Source organism: Apteryx rowi, unplaced genomic scaffold (genome assembly GCF_003343035.1).
Source record: "Apteryx rowi isolate R43461 unplaced genomic scaffold, aptRow1 scaffold_78, whole genome shotgun sequence".
Taxonomy (NCBI): domain Eukaryota; kingdom Metazoa; phylum Chordata; class Aves; order Apterygiformes; family Apterygidae; genus Apteryx; species Apteryx rowi.
The window spans coordinates 2,910,583-2,932,795 of record NW_020451071.1 but is presented as its reverse complement, the minus strand read 5'-3'; the positions used below and the strand labels follow the sequence as shown (position 1 = coordinate 2,932,795).

The following is a 22,213-nucleotide window of genomic DNA, read 5'->3' as shown; positions in this document are numbered from 1 at the left end:
TATATCAAAGAGTGAAAGTACTCACCTAGAAGTTTAAAAGCTCTCTCACAGATATTCAATTAACTCTACATGCTATTGTAAAATGATATTTCTGCTGCTTGTAAGCACCAATTTAGGGAGAGCATATCATAACATTTTATGAAAACAACATATTTAGAAAATAAATAAGAAAAATAACAGCTACATCTCGAAGCATGTGTGCTTGATGAACATATACATGCTCTTGCAGCAACTGCAATAATGTATTCTTACATGAAATGAAAGGAGAAGATGAAATGCTTTGTACTTTAACTTAACAAACTGAAAACATTTGTCAAGGCTAAGTAGCAAAAGAATTTAAAAGGAAGTCAAAGGTATTCAAAAGAATGTAAATGGCTTTGTATTTTGTAAGGAAGAATGAAAACCTTTCATAGAAGGAGACTGTGATGATCTCTGATCCTGTCCAAATGCAAACGGAAAACTAAAGTCATCTTTTCCATCTCCAAATGCATGAGAAGATGATTCCGAAGGGAAGGGAAAGGCAAATGCATCTTCATTTTCTGATTTCCCAAATAAGCTTCCTATATGGAATACACATTGAATTAATTATTAGATTAAATCTTACTGAAAGAATACTGCATTCAATATAGTATGTTTTTGTAATAATATTGTACTGCCTATATCCTGTTGAGCCTACAGTTGTGTGTTTATTTGTGCCTTATAGATGGTGCTTCAAGGAGAGCATTACTAGGAATCTATGTAGGAAGAAGTGTGAAGTACATGAATTATTTAGAACAACAGACCGCCTCTTGGCGATACACTGCGTGAAATATTTTGAACCCTAAGCAGCAGACGTCTTTGTTCTTTAGAGGAGAAAGAATTCATACAAAGGTATCAACTTACAATGTGATAAACAACTGAAATATTTTGAAAAACAAAGGTATAGACAGAAAAGCCATTTATACCACCTGAGTTTTATATTTAATAACACAAAATCCACACACTTTCCTCTAAAATATTTATGTATGCATACAATCTTATATTTACCCACTTCAAGAAAATAGCTTTGCACCTGTAGCACCTCAAAAAAATCACTTTTCAATAAATCCAGGATTTCACAAAGAATGTGTAAATATGCACGGCTCACTTAGTATGAGTGGAAGATATGGTTTATTAGGTCTGATTCTCCTCTCTCTCACTTGTGCTATTTTTACATCGTATACTTCCACTGGTTTAAATCAGTGAAAGTCAGTTTACCCTCTAGATCTCTCTAACAAAATGGAAACTCTATTTTCATTTTAGTTGAGGGCAAAAAAAAAAAAAAAAACCCAGCAGATGTACTCTTCCAACACTGAATTGGTAGCCTTAAGTGGTATTTACCAAGTACTATAGCTTTTTACGTTAAAAGACAGACTTTTATGAAGGAGAAAGCTTACAAAACTCTGATACTATTAAATTTTCTTCTCTCTTGCAGCTCCTCCCAGAGTTTGCTTCAAGCATACCTAACACAATCCCCATTTCTTTCACTCCCACACCTCTTTTTTCATGACATCTAGTACATTTGAAGTGCAAAAGACAGGATATGCTAGTCAAAATACAAATGCACACAATAAATCACTGAATTACAAGGTCACAAATCAATATATAATAATTGAACATCCTTTTAGACAAGCAAGGCTGCCTTATTAAGCAGGATCATCAGCTTGTCAGTCATATAAGCACAAATAGAAGAGAGCTAGTATATACAAGTGCTTTTAACTTTCAGACTTACCAATATCTTTGTGTGGGGACATGGGGTTTAAGTTTCCTGCAGAATAACTTTCACCTGTCTGAAATGTAACAGTTGTTTTATTTAACAAATGAGACATGAAATATAAGCTCTAATGCTGATATGCAATAAGTTCATTTGAGATTGGTGAAAAAGATGCTTTCCCAGTGAATGTTCACATCCTTTACAAACTCTGCATTAAAATTTTTATTTCAGTTCTTAAAGTTGCAAGGCAAACTTTTTGAAGAGAAAGTTTATCATGATATTTGCTTATATCAGCAAACAGACTCCCTCTGCTCTTCAAAAAGCATCAGTCTAAAAACTGACCAAAATCTGGTCTGATTTTCTGCTGTTTTTTAAACTAAAAAGAATCAAAATAATTTCACTCTGTGAAAACCTCTAAGCAGTAAGAGAACTACTCCCTCATGAGTAGGACCTGACAATACCAGAAGGAGTAGTAGTATAACCACTCTTGAGAAATGTTCTTAGGCTAGATTAATAATCGATACAAAACTCTAGTCCAACTTCAGACAGTTCCACGTGACTGCTAAAGGCTGCTAAATTCTTGGTTTCTGCTGCTGAGCAGGCACAGAGTAACATGGCTTCTGACAGCACCAGGTGACTTAGCACCTACTTCATTTCTAAACAGTTCACAAACTGCCCACCAGTCTACTGATCCCCTGCACACAGCCCATGCTAGGAGATACCACCAGTGAATGTCTTGCCAAACACAAAACTTCTATCTAGTTACCTCAAGATCTGAGCACACCCCCTGGAATATGAGATAGCTGGATTCAAATCCCTTATTTGCATCATGGGGTTTGAATCTACATTGCCAGCAAACCATACCTAACCACTGCACTGTGCTCTGGCATGCAGCTATCTTAAATGACCCAATTACCTATCTATTAGGCCAGGGAGAATAAAAATGGCTCTACAGCACTGTAGTTAGGCAATTTGCAAAGGAAAAGGAAAACCTGGATTCCACTCCCTGTTCTCATTAGTTAGCTACCTAAATCCTCCATTTAAATAAGGTTGCTAACCCTTATTTGCTTTTCGAAATTTCTAATAAATACTCGTTTCTTTCTTTCCTCTCTGTTCTGCTTTTTGTGGGGAAAAAACCAACATTCTTAAGTAACTGGCCCCCTTCAGCAACACAGCAACATGCAGGCTTGGCATGAGAGTTGTGAATTCTGCTAGGGTACCTTAAGTTTTACATTGCAATGCTGAGTCAGGAACCTTTTTGTGAAACTAGTTCACCTACATATCTGCACAAGAGCCACTCATACCATTGCCCATGTGGGAAAGATCCATACTTGATCAAAGTCATCTTAGTAGGATTACCAGGTAAGGAGATAAGCATTTTCAAAAGATAACAAATGTAAAATTAAACAAGCTAGTAAAAAAAAAATTTTGATAAAAACATAACAAGTCTGGAAAACCTCATTCACTGTCAATGCTGTTTTCTTAGCATACTTTGCTTTATGGAAATTTAATGTTCTTAAGTACTCGTTTTTACCTCATCAGATGAATTTTCTGCCCCAAACACAGAAGAATCAAACAAGTTAAAACCAGGTGACCTCTGGGAGAAGCTCATGAGAGAAAAGAAAGCAGGAGATTTTGGTGTTGCTTCTTCACAACCTAAATTATGAATGCTGTAATGACAAAGGAAGAAACTACATTAATAATTTAGGAAAGTAATGTAGGCAGGTTTTTTTTTCTTTTTCTGTTTTGTCACTTTCCTAAATTCCTACAGCTTCCATCAATACTCGTCTCTTGCAACACAGAACAGGTAATATCACTCTGTAAAGTGAAGTGTTCTTACCAATTCCCTTCCTTTTCCCCTCATACTCCAAGAAAATAGTTTAAGGATACAAATTGGTGTAAAAAAATACTATTACAGAAGAAGGCAACAATTTTAGTCAAGGAGCTACAAAGAATGTGTATCTCTCATATTTCTGAGTACAGTCCCCTTCTTTCAAAATAGCTTCAAATAGAAATGATATTGTAAGAACAAAATCTAATAAATTACCTAGTATAAATCAGAAAAATTCTGAGTATGTTCAGAAGAGCTTTCCAGAGAAGTCTTTCTATAGTATCTTTCAGAAATAAAGGAAACACTTATACAATAAACATCAATACAATTTGGTCACAAAATCTAAATAAAAACTGAAATCATACAAGTCATATGGAGGTGTTTTAGACAACTGGGTTTTCTTCTCCTTCGAGTCAGGTGTTCTTACAAATACAGGTGTTTCAGGTGCTCTTAGAAAATGTTCATCGCTTTCTTCTGCTGTGTCAGGATTATCCTCACTTGACTTAAAACATGCATGTACATCCTATTAAAAAAGAAACATACAATAATATTTACAGCAGATATAATTTTCCAAAATATCATTAGTCTATTTACCCAAAAATATATTCATTATATGCTTTAGGGTTAGTTAGGTATTTTTATTTTCATGAAAAATAAAGGGAATTTAATTACATGATCACAGTTCCACATTCACCATAGTTACAACTGTAACCTTAGTTTAGCTAATTTAAAACTGACTTCTGATTGAAACTATATATGAAAATTTTCATTCCAAAAATAAAGAAACTTGTGGGGTGACTGAAAACATGGATTTTGAATAAAAGATCTCATTCTAAGTTATGGCTTGGCATAATGCTTTAAGGCACACTGGAACCCTCTTGATATTCCTTAGTGAAATAAAGGAACATCACCATAAGAATATATTTCAGTGGACTGAGATATTTCCTCTCTCTCAGGAAATGTTAAATGGCAATGTACACTTGAATTCCGTGGAGCAATTTCCATCAGACTCAATGTTGTTTTAAAGACATTCTTCTCCATCAGTTGCCTGCAGGCATGAGTCTGTAATGAGCCAACCAGAAGACACGGAGTATCTCAAACTTGATCTTGATATAAACCTGTATATGCAAAGTGTACACACAACTGGCTTGAATATACTGGTGCTGTGAACTTGAACACACACTCAGGTACAGTTAATAAAAGCAGTGCAAATGCAGCCATACAGATTCTGTAATAAATACAAAGCCTGTTTACTTCAGTTCTGTGGGAGAAGAGAGTTTCAAATGCAAATGTTTAAAAAAAATGTTCACATGCATCTTAACTCACATTGATGAAAATGACATCCACCAATTCTATACAAAAACATATTATGTGCATAAGGATAGCTGTCCTAAAACTCCCAGTACTTGAGCAAATATAAAAAGCCACAGAACACTGACATGATCAAGAGCAATGAGCGCTGTATTAATAATCAGAAAGTACGGACTGGCTTCTCATCTGTTGGATGTCTTACAATGAATCACATCATTGCCAATTCCTGGGACTTAAGTCCTACCAATAGATTAAAATATGTCAAGATACTTTGACTGCTCTAAATAAGATAATTATTAATGACATAAGAAATGGTTCACTTACTTGAGACATATACGAAGAATCCTTTAACTCATCTTCTGCTTCTTTATCATCACATTTGGCCTCTTGGTTTGCTATATAAAGAAGTCAGAACTGCTTGTATCATAACAGCATTTTAAATGGATAAATAAAAACTATGTTGTGGAAAAGAATCCTTGAAAAAGATTCACTAACTTGGCATTGCTATTGATAAGGAAGTGTTCTGACTGTGATATTCATAACAACCCACTATGTGGCCATTTTCTTAATAGTTTGCTCTCATTCTGCCACTTATTCACTATTGTTGAAGTAATGCTTAGGCTGCTTCATGTTGTTTGCTATGTTCTTCTAATCTAGCTATTGCTCTCTGAGAGTGCTAATACCAGTCAACAGAAACCATGTGAAAACAATATAAAAAGCACATCCATATGAGACTGATGAAGTGTATCTCAAAGAACTGGACAAAAGCCAAGATGGGAAATGAGAATGTTATCAGGCTTTCTTCCCTAATTTTCAGGCCACGCAATGTTTCATGAACTGTGAGCTCAGATCCTGAGTTTCAGGATCCTAAGTATAAAAAAGGACTGTAATTTTTGACACAGACTTCAACTGGCCATATAAGCACAAAAATATATTTAAACTAAAGCTCAGTGCCTTGTGATTTCAAAATTATAAGTGCATTTGTAAACATTCTGTTTTGTTTCTGTTTCAAAAGTTAACCCTCATTTTTAATAATCTCATTATGATGCTTCTAGATTCCTAAATTACTTAGTTTATTATCACCCTTTTCTTTGCATTTTCTCATGCCTTTTCTGGGTAGATTTTCTTACTGGATTTCATTTTATCCATGGAATTTAAGACTAGAGTGTGAATTTATGAGGGATGCTGGGAGGCTCCTTTCATCAGCACTGGCCAATGCAGAATGCATCCCACATCAGTGGGCTACTGCACAGTTTAATCTTCATTTAAATTAGGACTCTGTCTACCTGCTATACCGACAAGTTTAAACTAACATATCGAGGTGGAAAAGGAATATAAATGGTAGTCCACCTAATGCCAAAGTTAAAATCCTATATTTTTATCTTTTGTAATTATTTGATCTGACATAGAATAACAGCTCATCCTATCCAAAAATGTCAGTGGTACCTTACCTACTACTGTATTTTCACTCTCAAACTGTTGATTAGGAGTCATCTGCTTTGGAGGAATTAACAGTCTAAAACACAAAAATAACACTACTGTTTGTCTGAATGGCAATTATTTCCATAATCTTTAATCTCAGTAATGAAAATTACTTTATTAACGAAAAGTTACCTGAATTGCATTTGGTTCTGCAAGCTTGCTATTGATGAAACTTCAGCAATCTGTGGATTGTTAGTCCCTGCATTGCCAATAACCATCTAGAACACAGGAAAAAATTCAGCTGAAGCAGCTTATGAAATTTTTACTTCAGCAATATCACTCTGATTTCTCCTTAAACAGTTCAAATCCATTCTTTTAAACTTTGTTTAGAGGTCATACAAACATTTTTTGCCTTTCTTTGCATTACCTCCAGTCAAACTTTTTTATAGTGTGAGACCCAAAACCTCTTGTACTGTTTTTGATAAAGTCTCATTTACAGCATTAATGGCTAGAGATGAACAATTATCTTTTTAGTCTTACAAATAATATTACATAATAGACCAACTTTAGTCATGATTTCTACCGCTGCAACCAGGTTGCTCCTGCTTGACAACACAGAAGGGCTGGAGCCAGGCCTGTCTCTATCTCTAAAGGCCAAAGCGGGTATGCACGTAAGTAAGCATGTCTCCTGTGTGGAGTGCAGAACTGCAGGAGACTTAAAAGCACTCCCCTCCTCACAGATTTTCATCAGATCAGAAGCCCTAGCTCTCACACACAGCACATATTTGTGCCTTAAGGGCACAGAGTGGCCCTAGGAATCTATGCCTCAGCCTCAGAAACACACTATTTCACAGGGAGCTGCTTTTTTTTTTTTTTTTTTTAATTTGTAAAACATATCAAACAGAACTCAACTTGGGGTGGGGGACCCAAGGGCTGGGTATGCAGAATCCGTCTGCCACTCGGCTCCTGCAGCTTACAGCACTCCTTTTCTGAACCATAGCAACCTCCTTTCCTCCATTCCTTTTATTTTTCCTCAGACTCCATCCTCTTTTTCCTTGTTGCCATCACCCTTTCTTAAAGTTCCCTTAACCTTGACTTACTGCTTCCCACTATTCTCCTGAGTGCAATTCTAGGTCCCATCCCACCCCATTCTCATCTCTGGATTACCCTGGCAACAGCCCTTCCTTCATCCTCATCATGTTTAACTCCCTCAGCCACTCACCAATCACGATTGTCTGAGATTTCCTCTGGTCTTGCTCCACTCAGTCTAGCCCTTGCCCTTCATGTTGTCTTATCTTATAAAGGCTCTTTCTTCTATTACAGGCTCTATTCTAAATCATTTAGTGATTCACCCACTTCATCTTTCAGTTCCTTGAAATTCTTAAGAAAATCGCAACTGGTTCTCGTAATTTTTTACTTGAAAAATGTTGTTGTTCATGAAAATTTGGGTTGAAATAGATCCAGTGAAATGTCCCTTATAAATAAAGGTTTTTGTATGAAACCTGCCCCAAACTTTTGCACAGCAAAAACCATTGAAAACAATGTGCATACTTTATCTCCTATTTATCTCCTTACCTTATCTGAGTATGTCTTTTATACTTTGATAATCTATTGGTCCTATGAAAGTTCTTGCAGTTAATGAGATTTTATTAGTAGTTTTTATATCTGTGCAAGTTGTTCCTCCAACTTGTTTCTGGATTGTTTTACTGTGTTTGTGTATTTAAGATATTAAGCTGCAGAACATTTCAGCTTTTCAAAAAAGCGCCACAGGAGTTGGGGTTTTTGTGGGCAAGAAAAGGAAAACGCAGCTGTGGACTCCTCAAGTGTACACAGCAGTGCTGCCAGTGGTTTTGACTCCTCTAAGCCTGGATTTTTTCTTCTGACTAATCTTCAGAATTGAGCTGTTGACCATAAAGAGTCCTGTATAGCATCCTGCACATTTAGTCCTTTATGAAATCCTTCATTATGGAGCAGGTGACTGATGATTATTCACTAATGAAAGATTATGGTGCTGTTTTGGAGTTCCAAAAATTTGCTACACACAATCAAGTAAATCTACATAGGTTATTCTAAACTTAAAAAACTATTATACAAAATGATTTGGATAGACTATCCACCTAAACTTTGGGAGGGAACCAATATGAGAATACTTAATAAGACTACCAGTCTCACTTCATAATAGTATGAATCATTTTGTAGTAAGATACACATTTTCAGTTGAATTAGAAATGACACTAAAGGAGGCAAGATTTAGCATCCTGGTTCCAGGGTTAACAAGTTTTATGTAAGATAAAATAGCAATGGGTATATTTGAAGTATTTTAAATTTAAACATGCATATAAAACATAATCTACAATCTCATGTTTTTACTAAGGGGAGAGCTGCATACCTGTGCTTGATTTTCTGCTTGGCTGGAGGAACTGCTAGTGACCTCTGAGTGTTCCACAGATTCTTCTTTTTCTTCTCTGCCTAAAGTAACAAATACTATTTAATATTGTCAATAGTACTAAGTATCTAAAGCATGGCATTGTTAAACTCAATTTGTGAACAAAGCTTATAAACTTTCCTCTTAATAGATAGCTAAAAGAAATGTATTGCAGAATATGAAAGTATCAAGCAATCTACTACAAATAATATTCATTTACAAATGCTGCTAAAGGTAGGTTTCAAATCTTTTTGACACTACATAGCGGATATACCTGACATGTCACTTTCCTCACTGCACAGGCGAGAGAGGAATCAGACACGGAAGATTTTCAAAACATAAGGACAGCTAAGTATTCAACTGCTGTTGAAAGCCTGGTGCCAACAATCACAGTAGAAACAGTTGACTAGATTTATTATCATGGTTTCCATTCATTTACTTCACAGATGAGCCAAAATCCTCACAAAAAGATAATTAGAAACACACTGTACCTGTTTCTGTCCGTTGCATAGAGAATTTAATAGTCTGTACAGACTGAACTAATTTCCGAGGAATGCAAGGGAGATGTAATGGTTTATACAGCTGATGTTTCTCATTTAACAAAGGTGGATGTTCACTCTCTTCAAATATCCTAAAAAAAATAAGTTAACAACTGAAAAAAAAAATCATAAAATATAACTGCTTCATGTAAATAGAGTTTTAAAGGGAGATCCATGCTTCCAGGGAGGTTCTACCTCTTTTAGCTCCAGCAAACCATAAACCTTTAAGTTCTCCTTAAAGAACAACAGACAGACATAAAATATCATTCAAAGCAGAAGACATGAAGTATTAATGAGCTGATCATAAGAACATTGTCAGCTTGAATTTTGTCGGTATCAAAGAAAAGTATTATTAGCTGGTGTTTTATACTTTTATAAAAGTACCCTAACCATTATTATAGTCCTAAAAGCACATTTTCACATTTAGAAACACTTTTTCTCTCCCTGAGGTTGTCTGAAATACTCATACAATATACACACACAAGAGAAAACTACAGCAAGTGCTTTCACTTGTGGGTTAATTATCTATGTAGGGTAAATAGCCTTTTATAGCACAGAAACAAAAGTTAGCAGGACAAAGCAAGGTAAAGTGACTATTTGGCACAAGAATGTTTACCATTTTTTTAAATAATGAGTTTTATTTTATTCTCTTTCTGGCATTCCTGCTTGATACCACTGTGCTTCTAGCTACAACGTCTCGTTTATGGCTGACTAAGCAATACTAGTCAAAACAGCCAAAGATTTGAGTCAGGTTCTTTTCTGTTTTTATTGAAGTTTTTCTTAAATAAAAAGTAAGATAAAATGCAGAATGCACTTTATAGGGTAGTATGGAGCAAAATTAGCAACACTACTGCTGAAACACCACCAAACTAGAAGCCCTGAATAAGATATTGACCTAACAACACATTAAACTAATAAACGTGTGCAACTTTGATCACATAAAACCATGAATGCACCTCAAACAAACTATTCTGATGAAAAGGACTATCTTCACATGTAAAGTTACACACATGCCCCATGCTGCACTGGACTCAGACACCTAACAAACTGCATAAACCATATACCGGCCAATATATCAATTAAATAAAACAGGAATAATGAAAATTTTTTTCTGAATATCTTTCAGTTTTAGTAATTACAGATGTTGCTTGTGTCAAGAACGAGTACTGCAGGAAATAAGATGTTTATGTGAATGGCGTCTCTTCAAGATTGGATGGGGAGAGCTTAAAAGCCAGAAGCAATAAAATGAGAGACCTGGCTAAGCCTGCTTACTCACCTTCGCTCAGAATGGCTTATTTGGCCACTTTATCACAATCACCATTCAGCAGTGAATTGAACAAGCTGCTGCTGATGGTTACAAGTTAGATTGCCATCAAGCAGGTTTTTACAGAACTTAGGCTGCCAAATGGTGTTTTTAAAAGTTCCTGGAGTTACTTTCTGTGTGCTTTTGTGAAGTCTAGCAGGCATCTCACCACATTTCTAAATATCTGCCCTCCACAAAATAAAAAGTTCTTTTACAACATTTACCTGGGCAGAAGAATATATCAATGGCAGTTACAAACAGGACTCAAGCTCTTAAGATTTTTTTTTTTTAATTTTAGTAATAAAACCTTCCCCCAAAAGCCTGCAGTTAAATTTAATGCATATACAATACATCTATATCCTTCCCTCCCCCAAAACACTATTGAAAAAAAACCCACAGGCATCTTCTCTGACATAATTAATAATCATTGAAAGAAAAATCGAACTGCAGACTGAAGCTCAAAATAGTCCAAATTGCAGCAACAACAAGAAAGATCATTTGTCTTTTTTGTCTACTTCATTGTTAGTAGACATCTGAGTAGATAAAGAATCTTTATCTTGATCCATATTGTGAAACAGATAATATTTTTTGTTTTTTACGGAGTTGCAAATTAGAGAAAAAAATAGATATTCTTATGTCAAAATAACATTGCATTTCCTTAGCAGTAATTTCTTCCCCATATAACGAAGCCCAAAAATGAATATGGCTTTATCTTTACTATTGTATTTAAGTGTATTTTGATTATATCTATGAAGAATCACACTGACTACTGTGGTATTTACCAGGACTGAAGCTGTGTTCAGTACTCTAATCACAAGAATGCTAGCAAGTCCTTTAGGAAGCAGGATTTTTAATGACTAACTACCTTAATAACTAATAATAAAGTAACTAATAATTACCTATGAGGTTGTGCTCAGCACAGTGTTGACTCTCCATACATGTTTACACTTAGAAGTCCAGAAACAGCTTTATAAGTATTTTTCCAAGATTTATGTTATGACATTTTTTCCCTTTAGTCAGTAAAGCTAATCACTCATAATACAAAGACCCTGAAAGAATGGCAATAATCCTCTACAGAATATGCTTTACAAGAAGTATTAGCAAAAAGTGTCTCATTTGGAGCACAAGATATTTTAGATATTCAGAGGTAGAATTAAAATATATAATCAAATTGAAAAAACAAATTTACAGAATAATGGAATTAAATCGCTCTCAAACACTTTAGAAAAGCAAAGGGAATGAACATGACATATGCCAAAGCATTTAAGATTTCAGCCTTTCTATGTAATAAATATGATCTCTAATTAAGAAATAAAGACCAGAGCTTCAAAAGAGTTCCAGTAACTTAGCAGTCCATCTCACTTCAAAATTCAAACAGATATGTGCTGCTATGTAGTGTTCCTGTTTGGTGATTAATGAGAACCCCTGATTTGGAAATTTTAGCTATGATAATTGTTCTGTATAACTGGTGTACAATGAAAGCCCACTAATTAGAAAAAAACAGCTTGTATGAGAGGAAGAGGAATCTGTGTTTTGCAGTCAGCCTAATCAATGACTAGCTGGCCAGCAATAACCGATTCAAACTAAAATGTTCCAAGCTTTTTAAAAGAACAGTTACCATTGCCATTCTCCTGTCCAAATAAAAATATATATATCTGCGGCTATTAATTAACTTCCAAGCTGGTCTCCTGTCTTGTAGCTCTGTAAAACATTTCATGGGTTTTTTTTGCATATTGTTCTGCTCAGTGCTTTCATTGCTCTGCTTAGTTCTTTCCCTTGATGCTGCTGGTTTCTCTTCATGCTGCTCTGCTTCAGTTCACGGAGATTCACAGTATAATTCTTTTTTTCTTTCCTTCTTTTGTGGCAGAAGAAGATATGTCTCATTTCTTCACAAAGCTGTCTTTTCTCAGTAGTCATCTTGTAGTGACTGAAGAACAGGTCACAAGAGACTACTGCCTTTGGTACCCATACTCTGCTCTTACATATATGTACATTGCCTTGAGTCTGCAAAGGTTTTAGTTCATATGACTAGAGAATATCCTTGCCCAGAAGTATTAGTGAAAAATGTCTCATTTAGAACATAAGATAATTTAGGTTTTCAGAGGTAGAATTAAAATATATAATTTTAGTACATATTCTGTTTTCACAGCAATCATATTCATAGATTCGTAATATACCTGTTTTTAACATCAGTAGCTATCTAATCAAATTATCTACTTCTATGCTTTCTAGTAAAGACAATTTTAGCAAATGACAATCCTGATTTCACAAGCGCTAAGTTTTTAATACACTAATGCCAATGGTTTTTTTTAACAATTTTTACACCATTTGCCACAAGTCTTTATATTGTAAATATCTTTGACATGAATAAGTTTAAAAATTTGCTGTAGGCAAAACATATTAATTAATAATCAGATTATGGTCTGATACTATAGCTCATATGCTATATCAGGTAAATGAATACACGGAGGTTAAAGAGAAATGTGAGTTAGGATAGTGCAAAATGTTTGCAGCATCTTATAACCATAATGCAAGTCGTGGAATGGTTGCTTCAGTAAGAGCACCTACCTCTGTGCGATCAAGACACAACTTTTGGTGAAGGTGCAAGCGCCTGAAGACTCCATGGCACAAAAGCAAACACAGAACTGGCAGGTCTAGCAAGATGCCCTTCGCAAACCCGTTCTATGAGAGGTTTGACGGGGTGCTTCTTATACCCTCAGTCCTCCAGCAGATTTCCTCTGTATTTTATAATATGTCTTTAATTAGCATTCTCCTTTCTTCAGGCTGAATATACTTGGTTCCTTTGAAAATTCCATAGGACTGTTTCCAACCTTTTTTACTTAGTATTACATCTAAGTGGATTTCTTGCTTCCCTGTATTTCTGAGGTCTTGCCAATTAAGAAAAGCACATATATGCAAGTAGAACTGGGGTAAGGCTATAAACCATAAAAAGTTAATCACTTGAATAATTCACAGGTCTATAGGAGGACATTTTAAAATGTATGTGCGGAAAGGATCTTAGGGATAGTTACAATGACACATTTCTATACATATAGTCCACTAAACGGCTAATTTAAAATCCTAAAAAGCTTCTTTTTCAAGCACAACAAAATGTAAAGTCACTTGAACCAAGTCTTTTGGACATATTTTCAGTTTCAGATAGAATTTGGTCTAACAGCACTAGCTCTAAGGGGGATGTTTCAATACTCACAAGGATTCCAGACGAGCACAAGATGATCCTGATGGTGATTTTCAGTCACTTGTAAATGAGCTCCAATCAAAGTGAGTCCCAGTTGTAAATGACCACTAACTAATTTACTAAGCCATTAATCCTGTCCATGAAACTTTCACTCATGCCCGTTTTTAAATTTCTTAAGTGGTTCAGAAATGAACACAAATGACATTTGGAACCCTGATTGCTTTTTCACCAAATATTTGTTTAGCAGAGTTAATGTATTTTATTTCTGACTTCACAGTCACTGCAGCTATATTCCAAACCTATAAAGCTATCCACATAATTCTCTAAGCAGTAGCTATGAGGAACAAAGACTTGTATAAAACACTTTTGGATAGTATGTATCCAATACATTTAGCTTTCAAGAATCAAAATTCACCACCATTTTTTACCAAATCCCAAGAAATATGAAACTTTTAAAATCACATAATTAAATCACCTGTCCAGGGTTGGAGAAGCCTGCCAATCATTATCATAGCAACAATTTGTGTTTGTTATAGTCTTTCGGTAAATGCTGAGTTGGCATTCTGGATGAAAGCAAGGAAAATAACTCATTTTTTAAATGTACCTTTCTTTAACCTCCTTTGGCTTCTCTAGACTTTTTTTATTTGTTCCTTCCATCATTTCTGAATTACTTTGATCTTCTGCAGTCCCTTCAAATGTCTGAAAAGATAAAGAACATATAAACATCAAAATCATAAAAACTTGAAAAATTATAGCTACATGCTGCAAATGCTTTCTAAAACTGATGAATCAGTGCATAGTACCACTGTTTTTGTAGCCACGACGGTTTAAAGAAATAAGCAGAACAAGGTTTGAAGAGAGAGGCAATTTTTTTTTGTTGGACCAACTGGAATAAACACAGAAGTTTTTGTGCACAGACACCACAAACCTATTCAGAACAAGGAGCTTTTTACATGGTCTCCTTAATAAATACAAATTAACTGATCTCATCCCTTTTTACTACATGTTTATACAGCACCTACCACACTGGGAACTTTAGTCTATAACTACAGCTGTCAAACACCACTACAAATTATAAATAAAAACCACCACCGGGGCACAGTATGCTTCTGTCAGCACTAGGCCGGCTGCAGTGGACACGGCTGACACAGCTGTAAATGGAATATTTGATCATCTGGTCCAGAGAGGCAGAAGTGGCCAGCTGGGATGCTATGAAAACTTAGCAAACCCTTTAGGAGGCCGGTATTCAGGCTTAGGAGACACCTCTGACCTCTTAGTAGAGGAGTGGGTCAAAGTGCTGTCCTGTCAAAGTCTTTTTTTGAAAGATTATCACTTTGGAATCAGGGCTTCTTCTAGTCATTGGAACTGTACTGATGTCCTGCCTTAAATCAGCACGTTATACCTCTGATGTTTATTTATCCTCACATTTATTTGAAAAAAAATTTAGGAATTTATGTGATTTATTGCAAACCATATTTAGTTAAACAGATTAACAGAACCTTCTAAAAACTAGTATAATCTGTGACGGCAATACACTCAAGCCCTGGGGCTCACTAAGGAATGGCACTGCTATATTTTGAAGAATATCGTCTGGCCTTCTTGAGCTAGTACAGAAGTCACCGTGGCACAGTGCCTTGAGGGAAATGATGGTGTAAACTGAGGTCAATAAAAAGCAAGCTTTAAGAGCTCTTACATTCACAGATTCTTCTTCCCTAGGAAAACATATGTGATGCTACAGAAACATAATTACTAATTCTGGAATCATCCTGTTCGTCTGTGTGCTTGAAAATACACTACATTTTTTATGTTTCAGAAAATCTAATGGTATATATCTACATATATAAAAAAATACGCATATAAAATAAAATTAAAATGCACAGTTACCTTTTTTAAATAATTAATTTTCATTTCCAATTCTTCTATTTCTTTTTCTAATTCAATTGATTCTTGTGTAGCAATTGCAGCGTGCTTTAAAATTTCCTGTGTTTTTTGCCTCAGAGAAGCACTTTCATGTTAAGGAATATATATGGTACAAAAAATGTAATCATGTCAAAGAATAAAGATATGAAACCATAACCTCCCTCTAAGCATTTTACTGAAAAGCTTTTCTTTTACAAAGCCTATCAAATGTGAATTGTACAAGTAGGAAAATGGAGGATAAAGCTCCCACTGGGACAACCACTGACTCTGGATTGCTCGTAGGGTAAAAATCCTACGGAAACAAAATGTGGTGAATGAAACCTTAGTGAGGACCTCCCATTTTTTCCAGTAATTTGTCAGAGAAATAGATCTTCATCGAAAAAGGCAGAAAGATCACTCATGAACTTGGTGAATCAAGGAGGTAAGGGCCATCTCCATGCAGGCCATGGGATTTGGTTGAAGTTCTGATCCTATGAAAGCTACAGGAACAGGAATTTCCTGCTCACTCCAGTGACAGCAATGCTGCCAAAGCCTCTATGGCACCTATGGCACCATTACTTTTTTCAGCTTAGGTATTTTAAGAAATCCCTTGCAGCCCTATCCCATCAGTGCCAATGCTAGATGTACAGAAAGCTCTGACAAGTTTACATTTCCTAGACAAGTATTCAGATCTAACTTTGCTTAGTCTTCTCTTCCTTAATGGAGCATTTTGACTGATATGTCATTAAATGAGATTTGTTTTTCTTTACTCAAAATGCTCCCATAAATTTTAACTGAAGCGTCTTATTCGGCCTTCCATTTTCTCACAGGAAAACGCCTATGCTGCCACTCTAGACATAAACCTGTAAATAATTACTGTACTCTTTAATAGAAAGATGTGGAAGGTAGATATAAACTTTTCCCCTGTAAACTGCATAAACGCTACACAACAGGATACATCTGTAAAGCCCAATCATGAAGTGATTTAAAAGGTGTAGGCTCTGCAAAAATAAAATTTCATTTTAGGACATTAATTCACAAATCCAATTTTCTTTACAAATGTAAGATAAATTAATAGATTGGGAGCACTTATCTTTGGATTAGCATACATAACAGAAATAGCAGTACAGAGAGTAAGACCATGAAAAAGAGCATGAAAATAAATATATGAAAAAGACATTAAAATAGAATTTTGAGAGGCTAGACCTAATGTAATTTTATTATTAAGGACTTTTTTACCCCAAGAAGCCTAATGGCAAACCTCTCCCCCTTACATTCATGGGTTGGAAGAATAAGTATTAGCAAGCATATTCTAAATCCTTGTTCAAAATCTTCCCTCTCAAAAAGGTATAACAGAAAAAAGAACTTTTTATTAGTTGAAGAGAAATTGCAAAAAATTAATTAGTTGGTGTTTGTACAGTATTTTTAATGTGCAATGCACTACCAAAGTTTACACCAGGATCTACTGTTAAAGCCCTGATAATATTAATGCCAAAATACCAATATTCAAGTAAGCATCTTCTTGCAGTTTATATCTCTCAGACTGTTGCAAAATTCTGTTTTGGATTTCTTCAAGCTCTTTTTTTTTTCTGTAATATTCCTGTGCAAGCGGAGTTTCTGCATATTTTTCTTGGTGTTGCTTCAAAATCTCTTTATACTGGATTATGTAATCCTGATACATTTTCCTATAAAAATACATGTCATTTAATTTTTTTCACATGAAGCTATTATTCCTAAAGAAAAAAAGTATTAATTTATGGAATCAGCTCAATTAGATTGTCAGATTATGTTCAGTATATCACTATTTGGCTCTAATTTTTCTCTTCCAGTTATTTTCAACAAAGATTATACTGCACGTAACAAAGAATACAGTTGTGATGTAAAAAGCAGTCAGGCCTCATTGCTCTGAAAGGAATGCAGATTATACCATGTTCAAAGGCAGCTTTGCAGATGTAACATGTTTTTACTCTCTGTGTAATTATCATGAAACTCACAGCAGCCCAAATTCCTTGCTGGTATACACTGGCACAACTCCACTGATTTCAGTAGAGCTGTATCAAACTTACGCTAAAAGAGAACTTGGCCTCACATCCTGTATTTAGAGGAGCCTGATGCATCACTTCACTAAGAGCTGCCTCCAAGGAAACGCTGAGCAATCTGTATCTGATTCAGGGAAGCCTTAAACACAGAAGTTAGTCACATTAAAACAATAAGGCTATTCATGCTTAAGGTTAAACAAACACTTAAATGTTTAGCTGGCAAAGAGACAGAATGCTCAGCTCCTTTTAAGACTGCCCTCTAAATTAATTTTACATTAATATAATTTCACTGACATCATGTGAGTACATAGCTACAAATGAATAAAGTAGGCAGCACCAATTAAGAGGCCCCATTAAATAAATGTTCACTACATTTTAAAAGTTTAAACTGGCTATTGCAGAAATCACTATACAAACAAATACCATAACAAGTAATTGGATGCAATTCACCACATAAAGCTGAAAATTAATCAATACTATGTTTGGAAAGATGAGAAAGAAAAGTGCTGTTGCACATCATCTTGTGTTAAATCAATGACAGTAACTGCATTGGAAAAGACTTTCCTTGGTCTGTTTCCTCATTCAGGCAAGGAATTTATAGGATAGATTGCTAATGACAGATCAAATATTCAACCGTCTCATCATGATGAGTCTTTTATGTGCACCAGTAATGCTGCTGAGCAAAACTTCCATTGTAGGTAATTTCCAGGGCAAAAGAAGTATCTTTTGGGGAAAGCGAGTAATTAACAATGCAATCAGGGAACTGGTTCTGGTTTCTTAATGTCACACACAGGTGAAGTAAGGATAGGTCTGCAAGAAGTCTATATTTCACACACAGACAAGAGGTTAACTATTAATGCTTTTTAAAACTATGGATAATAACAAGCAGTGCCAGATATCTATATTTCTTTCTGCCTTGGAAATTAAAAGCTTAACAACTGCTTGAAATCAAATTAAATGATATCATTTGTCAAATGCTGATATTCTACATCCCTCATTCTTGAAAAAAGACAAATTTGAGCATATGCAAAATACATTACAGGAATTCTATGTGGGGAATTTATGCAGATAGTACAAGTTAATAAAGACATATCACAGGCACAGACATTTACCACATATTGTTACTGCAGGCTGATCATTTAACTGAGAAAGAAATATTACACAAAGTTGCTTGACATTAGAACATGCCATTATAAAATCATAGATTTGACGTAGAATGAAATGTAATGTTCTAAGAAATGGCAAAAGCGACAACAGAGAGGGGGAAATCTTAGAATATTAAGTTATTAACACACATGTAGATTAGCCAGAAATTCCTTTGTGAAACAAATTATGTTTCTAAACTAAAGCCAGAAATCCACCTGTTTGCCTGCAGCATTAATAAAGCCTACATTAAGGAACATTTTCATTACACGAGAAGAATACAGTATTCCTCTTTAAAAAAAAGTATTTCATCTCAAACTGCAATAAATCATTAAATATAAGAAGACTGAAAGGCAGACATTTCTGGCTGCCCTATGGCTAGGCCAGACAATGGAAGAGAATGAAAGTTGTGTCCAAACACAACAGTGGAAGCTTCTGCTCTTGCAAAAAAAAAAAAGTAAAATCTTTATTATCATAGGAGGAAAAAGGAATATCTCAGTTTTCAAATAAAACCACACTCCAGACACTAGTATCTGTTAAATTGACTGAAGATCAACACACCTGTTCAGAGGAATGAAATTGTAAATCAACACTGTTATGATTCAAAGTTGTGAAACCAAGGAATTGAGACATCTCAAGCTTTGTGTTGACCAGGGCATTAATATGTTTGTACTTCAACAGGAGACTCTTGGGAATCTAAAAAGTTATTACTGTACCAGATTTTCCAGGTATGACAGATGGAGAATGTTGAGCTCTATTTAATTTAATCGATGCTACAAACAATAACTGGGCAATAAAGGAATTTTCTGATATACAATTAAGAATGCATTACAAATAAATTTTAAAAATATAACTCAAAGTGAAATAATTCACTGTAACTTGTACATTTCAAACTTCTGAAAATAATGTGAGGAATATCAAGTCATCCTCAAACTTTAAAAGAATACTTTTCCCAAAATATATTTTCCCCAGATTAATATTTATAGCTGTACATAGTATAATATATTGGCCTTAAGAAATTGTCACTATTTTTAATATTTCTCCTAAATAATTCACATTCTCCAGTCACATAGTTAAACATTGACTATTAAGCATTCAGCAATACACTAAAGTCATTAGCGGAAGTTTTAATTTAATATCAACAGGAAAAGGACAACACCCAAAAAAACCCTGAACACTATATGAATAGCTACTTATTTCTTTTTCCTTCTTCACTTATTTTCAGGATTAGATTTGGGTGGGTTAGATGAGTAGACAGTGGGGTGGATTGAGAACTGGCTGAATGGCAGAGCTCAGAGAGTTGTGATCAGTGGCACAGAGTCTAGTTGGAGGCCTGTAGCTAGCGGTGTCCCCCAGGGGTCAGTACTGGGTCCAGTCTTGTTCAACTTCTTCATCAATGACCTGGATGAAGGCACAGAGTGCACCCTCAGCAAGTTTGCTGATGATACCAAACTGGGAGGAGTGGCTGATATGCCAGAGGGCTGTGCTGCCATTCAGAGAGACTTGGACAGGCTGGAGAGGTGGGCAGAGAGGAACCTCATGAAGTTCAACAAAGGGAAGTGCAGGGTCCTGCACCTGGGGAGGAATAACCCCATGCAGCAGTACAGGTTGGGGGTTGACCTGCTGGAGAGCAGCTCTGCGGAGAAGGACCTGGGAGTGCTGGTGGACACCAAGTTAAGCATGAGGCAGCAATGTGCCCTTGTGGCCAAGAAGGCCAATGGTATCCTGGGGTGCATCAGGAAGAGTGTTGCCAGCAGGTCGAGGGAGGTGATTCTCCCCCTCTACTCAGCCCTGGTGAGACCCCATCTGGAGTACTGCGTCCAGTTCTGGGCTCCCCAGTACAAGAGGGATGTGGCACTACTGGAGCAAGTCCAGCGAAGGGCCACAAAGATGATTAGGGGACTGGAGCATCTCTCTTATGAGGAAAGGCTGAGAGAGCTTGGCCTGTTTAGCTTGGAGAAGAGAAGGCTGAGAGGAGATCTTATCAACGTGTACAAGTATCTGAAGGGAGGGTGTCGAGAGGATGGGACCAGACTCTTTTCAGTAGTGCCGAGCGACAGGACGCGAGGAAATGGACACAAACTGAAACACAGACACTTCCATCTTAACATGAGGAAAAACTTTTTCACTGTGAGGGTGACAGAGCACTGGAACAGGTTGCCCAGAGAAGTTGTGGAGTCTCCTTCTCTGGAGATATTCAAAACGCGCCTGGATGCAATCCTGTGCAATGTGCTCTAGGTGACCCTGCTTGGGCAGGGGGGTTGGACTAGATGATCTCCAGAGGTCCCTTCCAACCTCAGCGATTCTGTGATTCTGTGATTAACTTTCAGTACTAAATGTTCTTATATGTACTTGAAATCAATAATAATAAAGAAATGGGGGGCATTTCTAAATCCTCCATAATAAGAGCCTAATTAAATGCAAAATAAAATTATCTTTCCAGCTAAAGCAATATGTGCTGAATGTCCCCAAATGCCAGGCTAAAAGGGCATCCAGCCTAATAAGTTTTAAATGTACTTATTTTCCTTCCTGATCTGTTTATTTAGAATTTGCTGAATGCACATCTTACTGATTTGAAAAAATTATCAAATGCTTCAATACAGAAGGAGTATATTTGAAAGAACTATCTGAAGACTGCTTTTATAAAATGCATAAATTAAATTTATGTTATGATTTATAGTCATAATGTCTTATAATTAAGCTCAGGAAAACAAATTAAATCAAACACTTTCATGTTGGAATTGAAACTAGTCAACTAAAGAAGCAATTTAAAAGTAATGCTTCTCTGGCTTGTCAGATCAAATTAGTGAAAGCCAAAATGGCTTTATCATATACTAACAGAAAGCCAATTTAGCCTTATTTTCACCAAATATAGAGCTCTGAACAAGAAGAAGACAGATAAACTACTGAGTTAATTAAAGGCTATTGGGCACCTAATGCTATTTCTTCAGTCTTAAACAATTGGCAAAAAGAACACTTAAAAAAAACAAACCTAAAATTTTCAATTACTGTTACCTAAAGTTACACCTCCAAAATGGTATTCAGACATCTAAACGGATCTGCCCTGCTGTCAGCATAGGGCTAACCAATCTCTACTCCTTCTCAAACAGATCAGTAAAGGGTACATTCTGCAACAACATGCTACAACAAAACAAGTGATATCTTCAAAATGCAGAATCCATTCTAGAACCTTACCCACCACTAATCTTAAAATGGTATAGATCAGGCTTTCCTGAATCACTTATCCTATTTTTCACAGAATCACAGAGTCACAGAATCGCTGAGGTTGGAAGGGACCTCTGGAGATCATCTAGTCCAACCCCCCTGCCCAAGCAGGGTCACCTAGAGCACATTGCACAGGATTGCATCC

General features: G+C 35.8%; 1 protein-coding gene across 1 annotated transcript in view; it reads right to left on the bottom strand.

Moving 5' to 3' along the window:
• Positions 1-357: 357 nt before the first annotated feature.
• CUNH14orf39 (chromosome unknown C14orf39 homolog) overlaps positions 358-22,213 on the bottom strand; it is a 36,239-nt gene continuing 14,383 nt past the window's right edge. Inside the window, exons 5-17 of the mRNA XM_026088691.1 lie at positions 17,162-17,346; positions 16,620-16,662; positions 15,647-15,767; positions 14,367-14,461; positions 9,213-9,352; positions 8,686-8,765; positions 6,489-6,574; positions 6,326-6,390; positions 5,199-5,269; positions 3,929-4,086; positions 3,267-3,402; positions 1,751-1,808; positions 358-560 (exon numbers count right to left, since the gene is read on the bottom strand). Coding sequence (XP_025944476.1) covers positions 358-560; positions 1,751-1,808; positions 3,267-3,402; positions 3,929-4,086; positions 5,199-5,269; positions 6,326-6,390; positions 6,489-6,574; positions 8,686-8,765; positions 9,213-9,352; positions 14,367-14,461; positions 15,647-15,767; positions 16,620-16,662; positions 17,162-17,346 — 1,441 coding nt within the window. The remainder of the gene's footprint in view (positions 561-1,750; positions 1,809-3,266; positions 3,403-3,928; positions 4,087-5,198; positions 5,270-6,325; positions 6,391-6,488; positions 6,575-8,685; positions 8,766-9,212; positions 9,353-14,366; positions 14,462-15,646; positions 15,768-16,619; positions 16,663-17,161; positions 17,347-22,213) is intronic.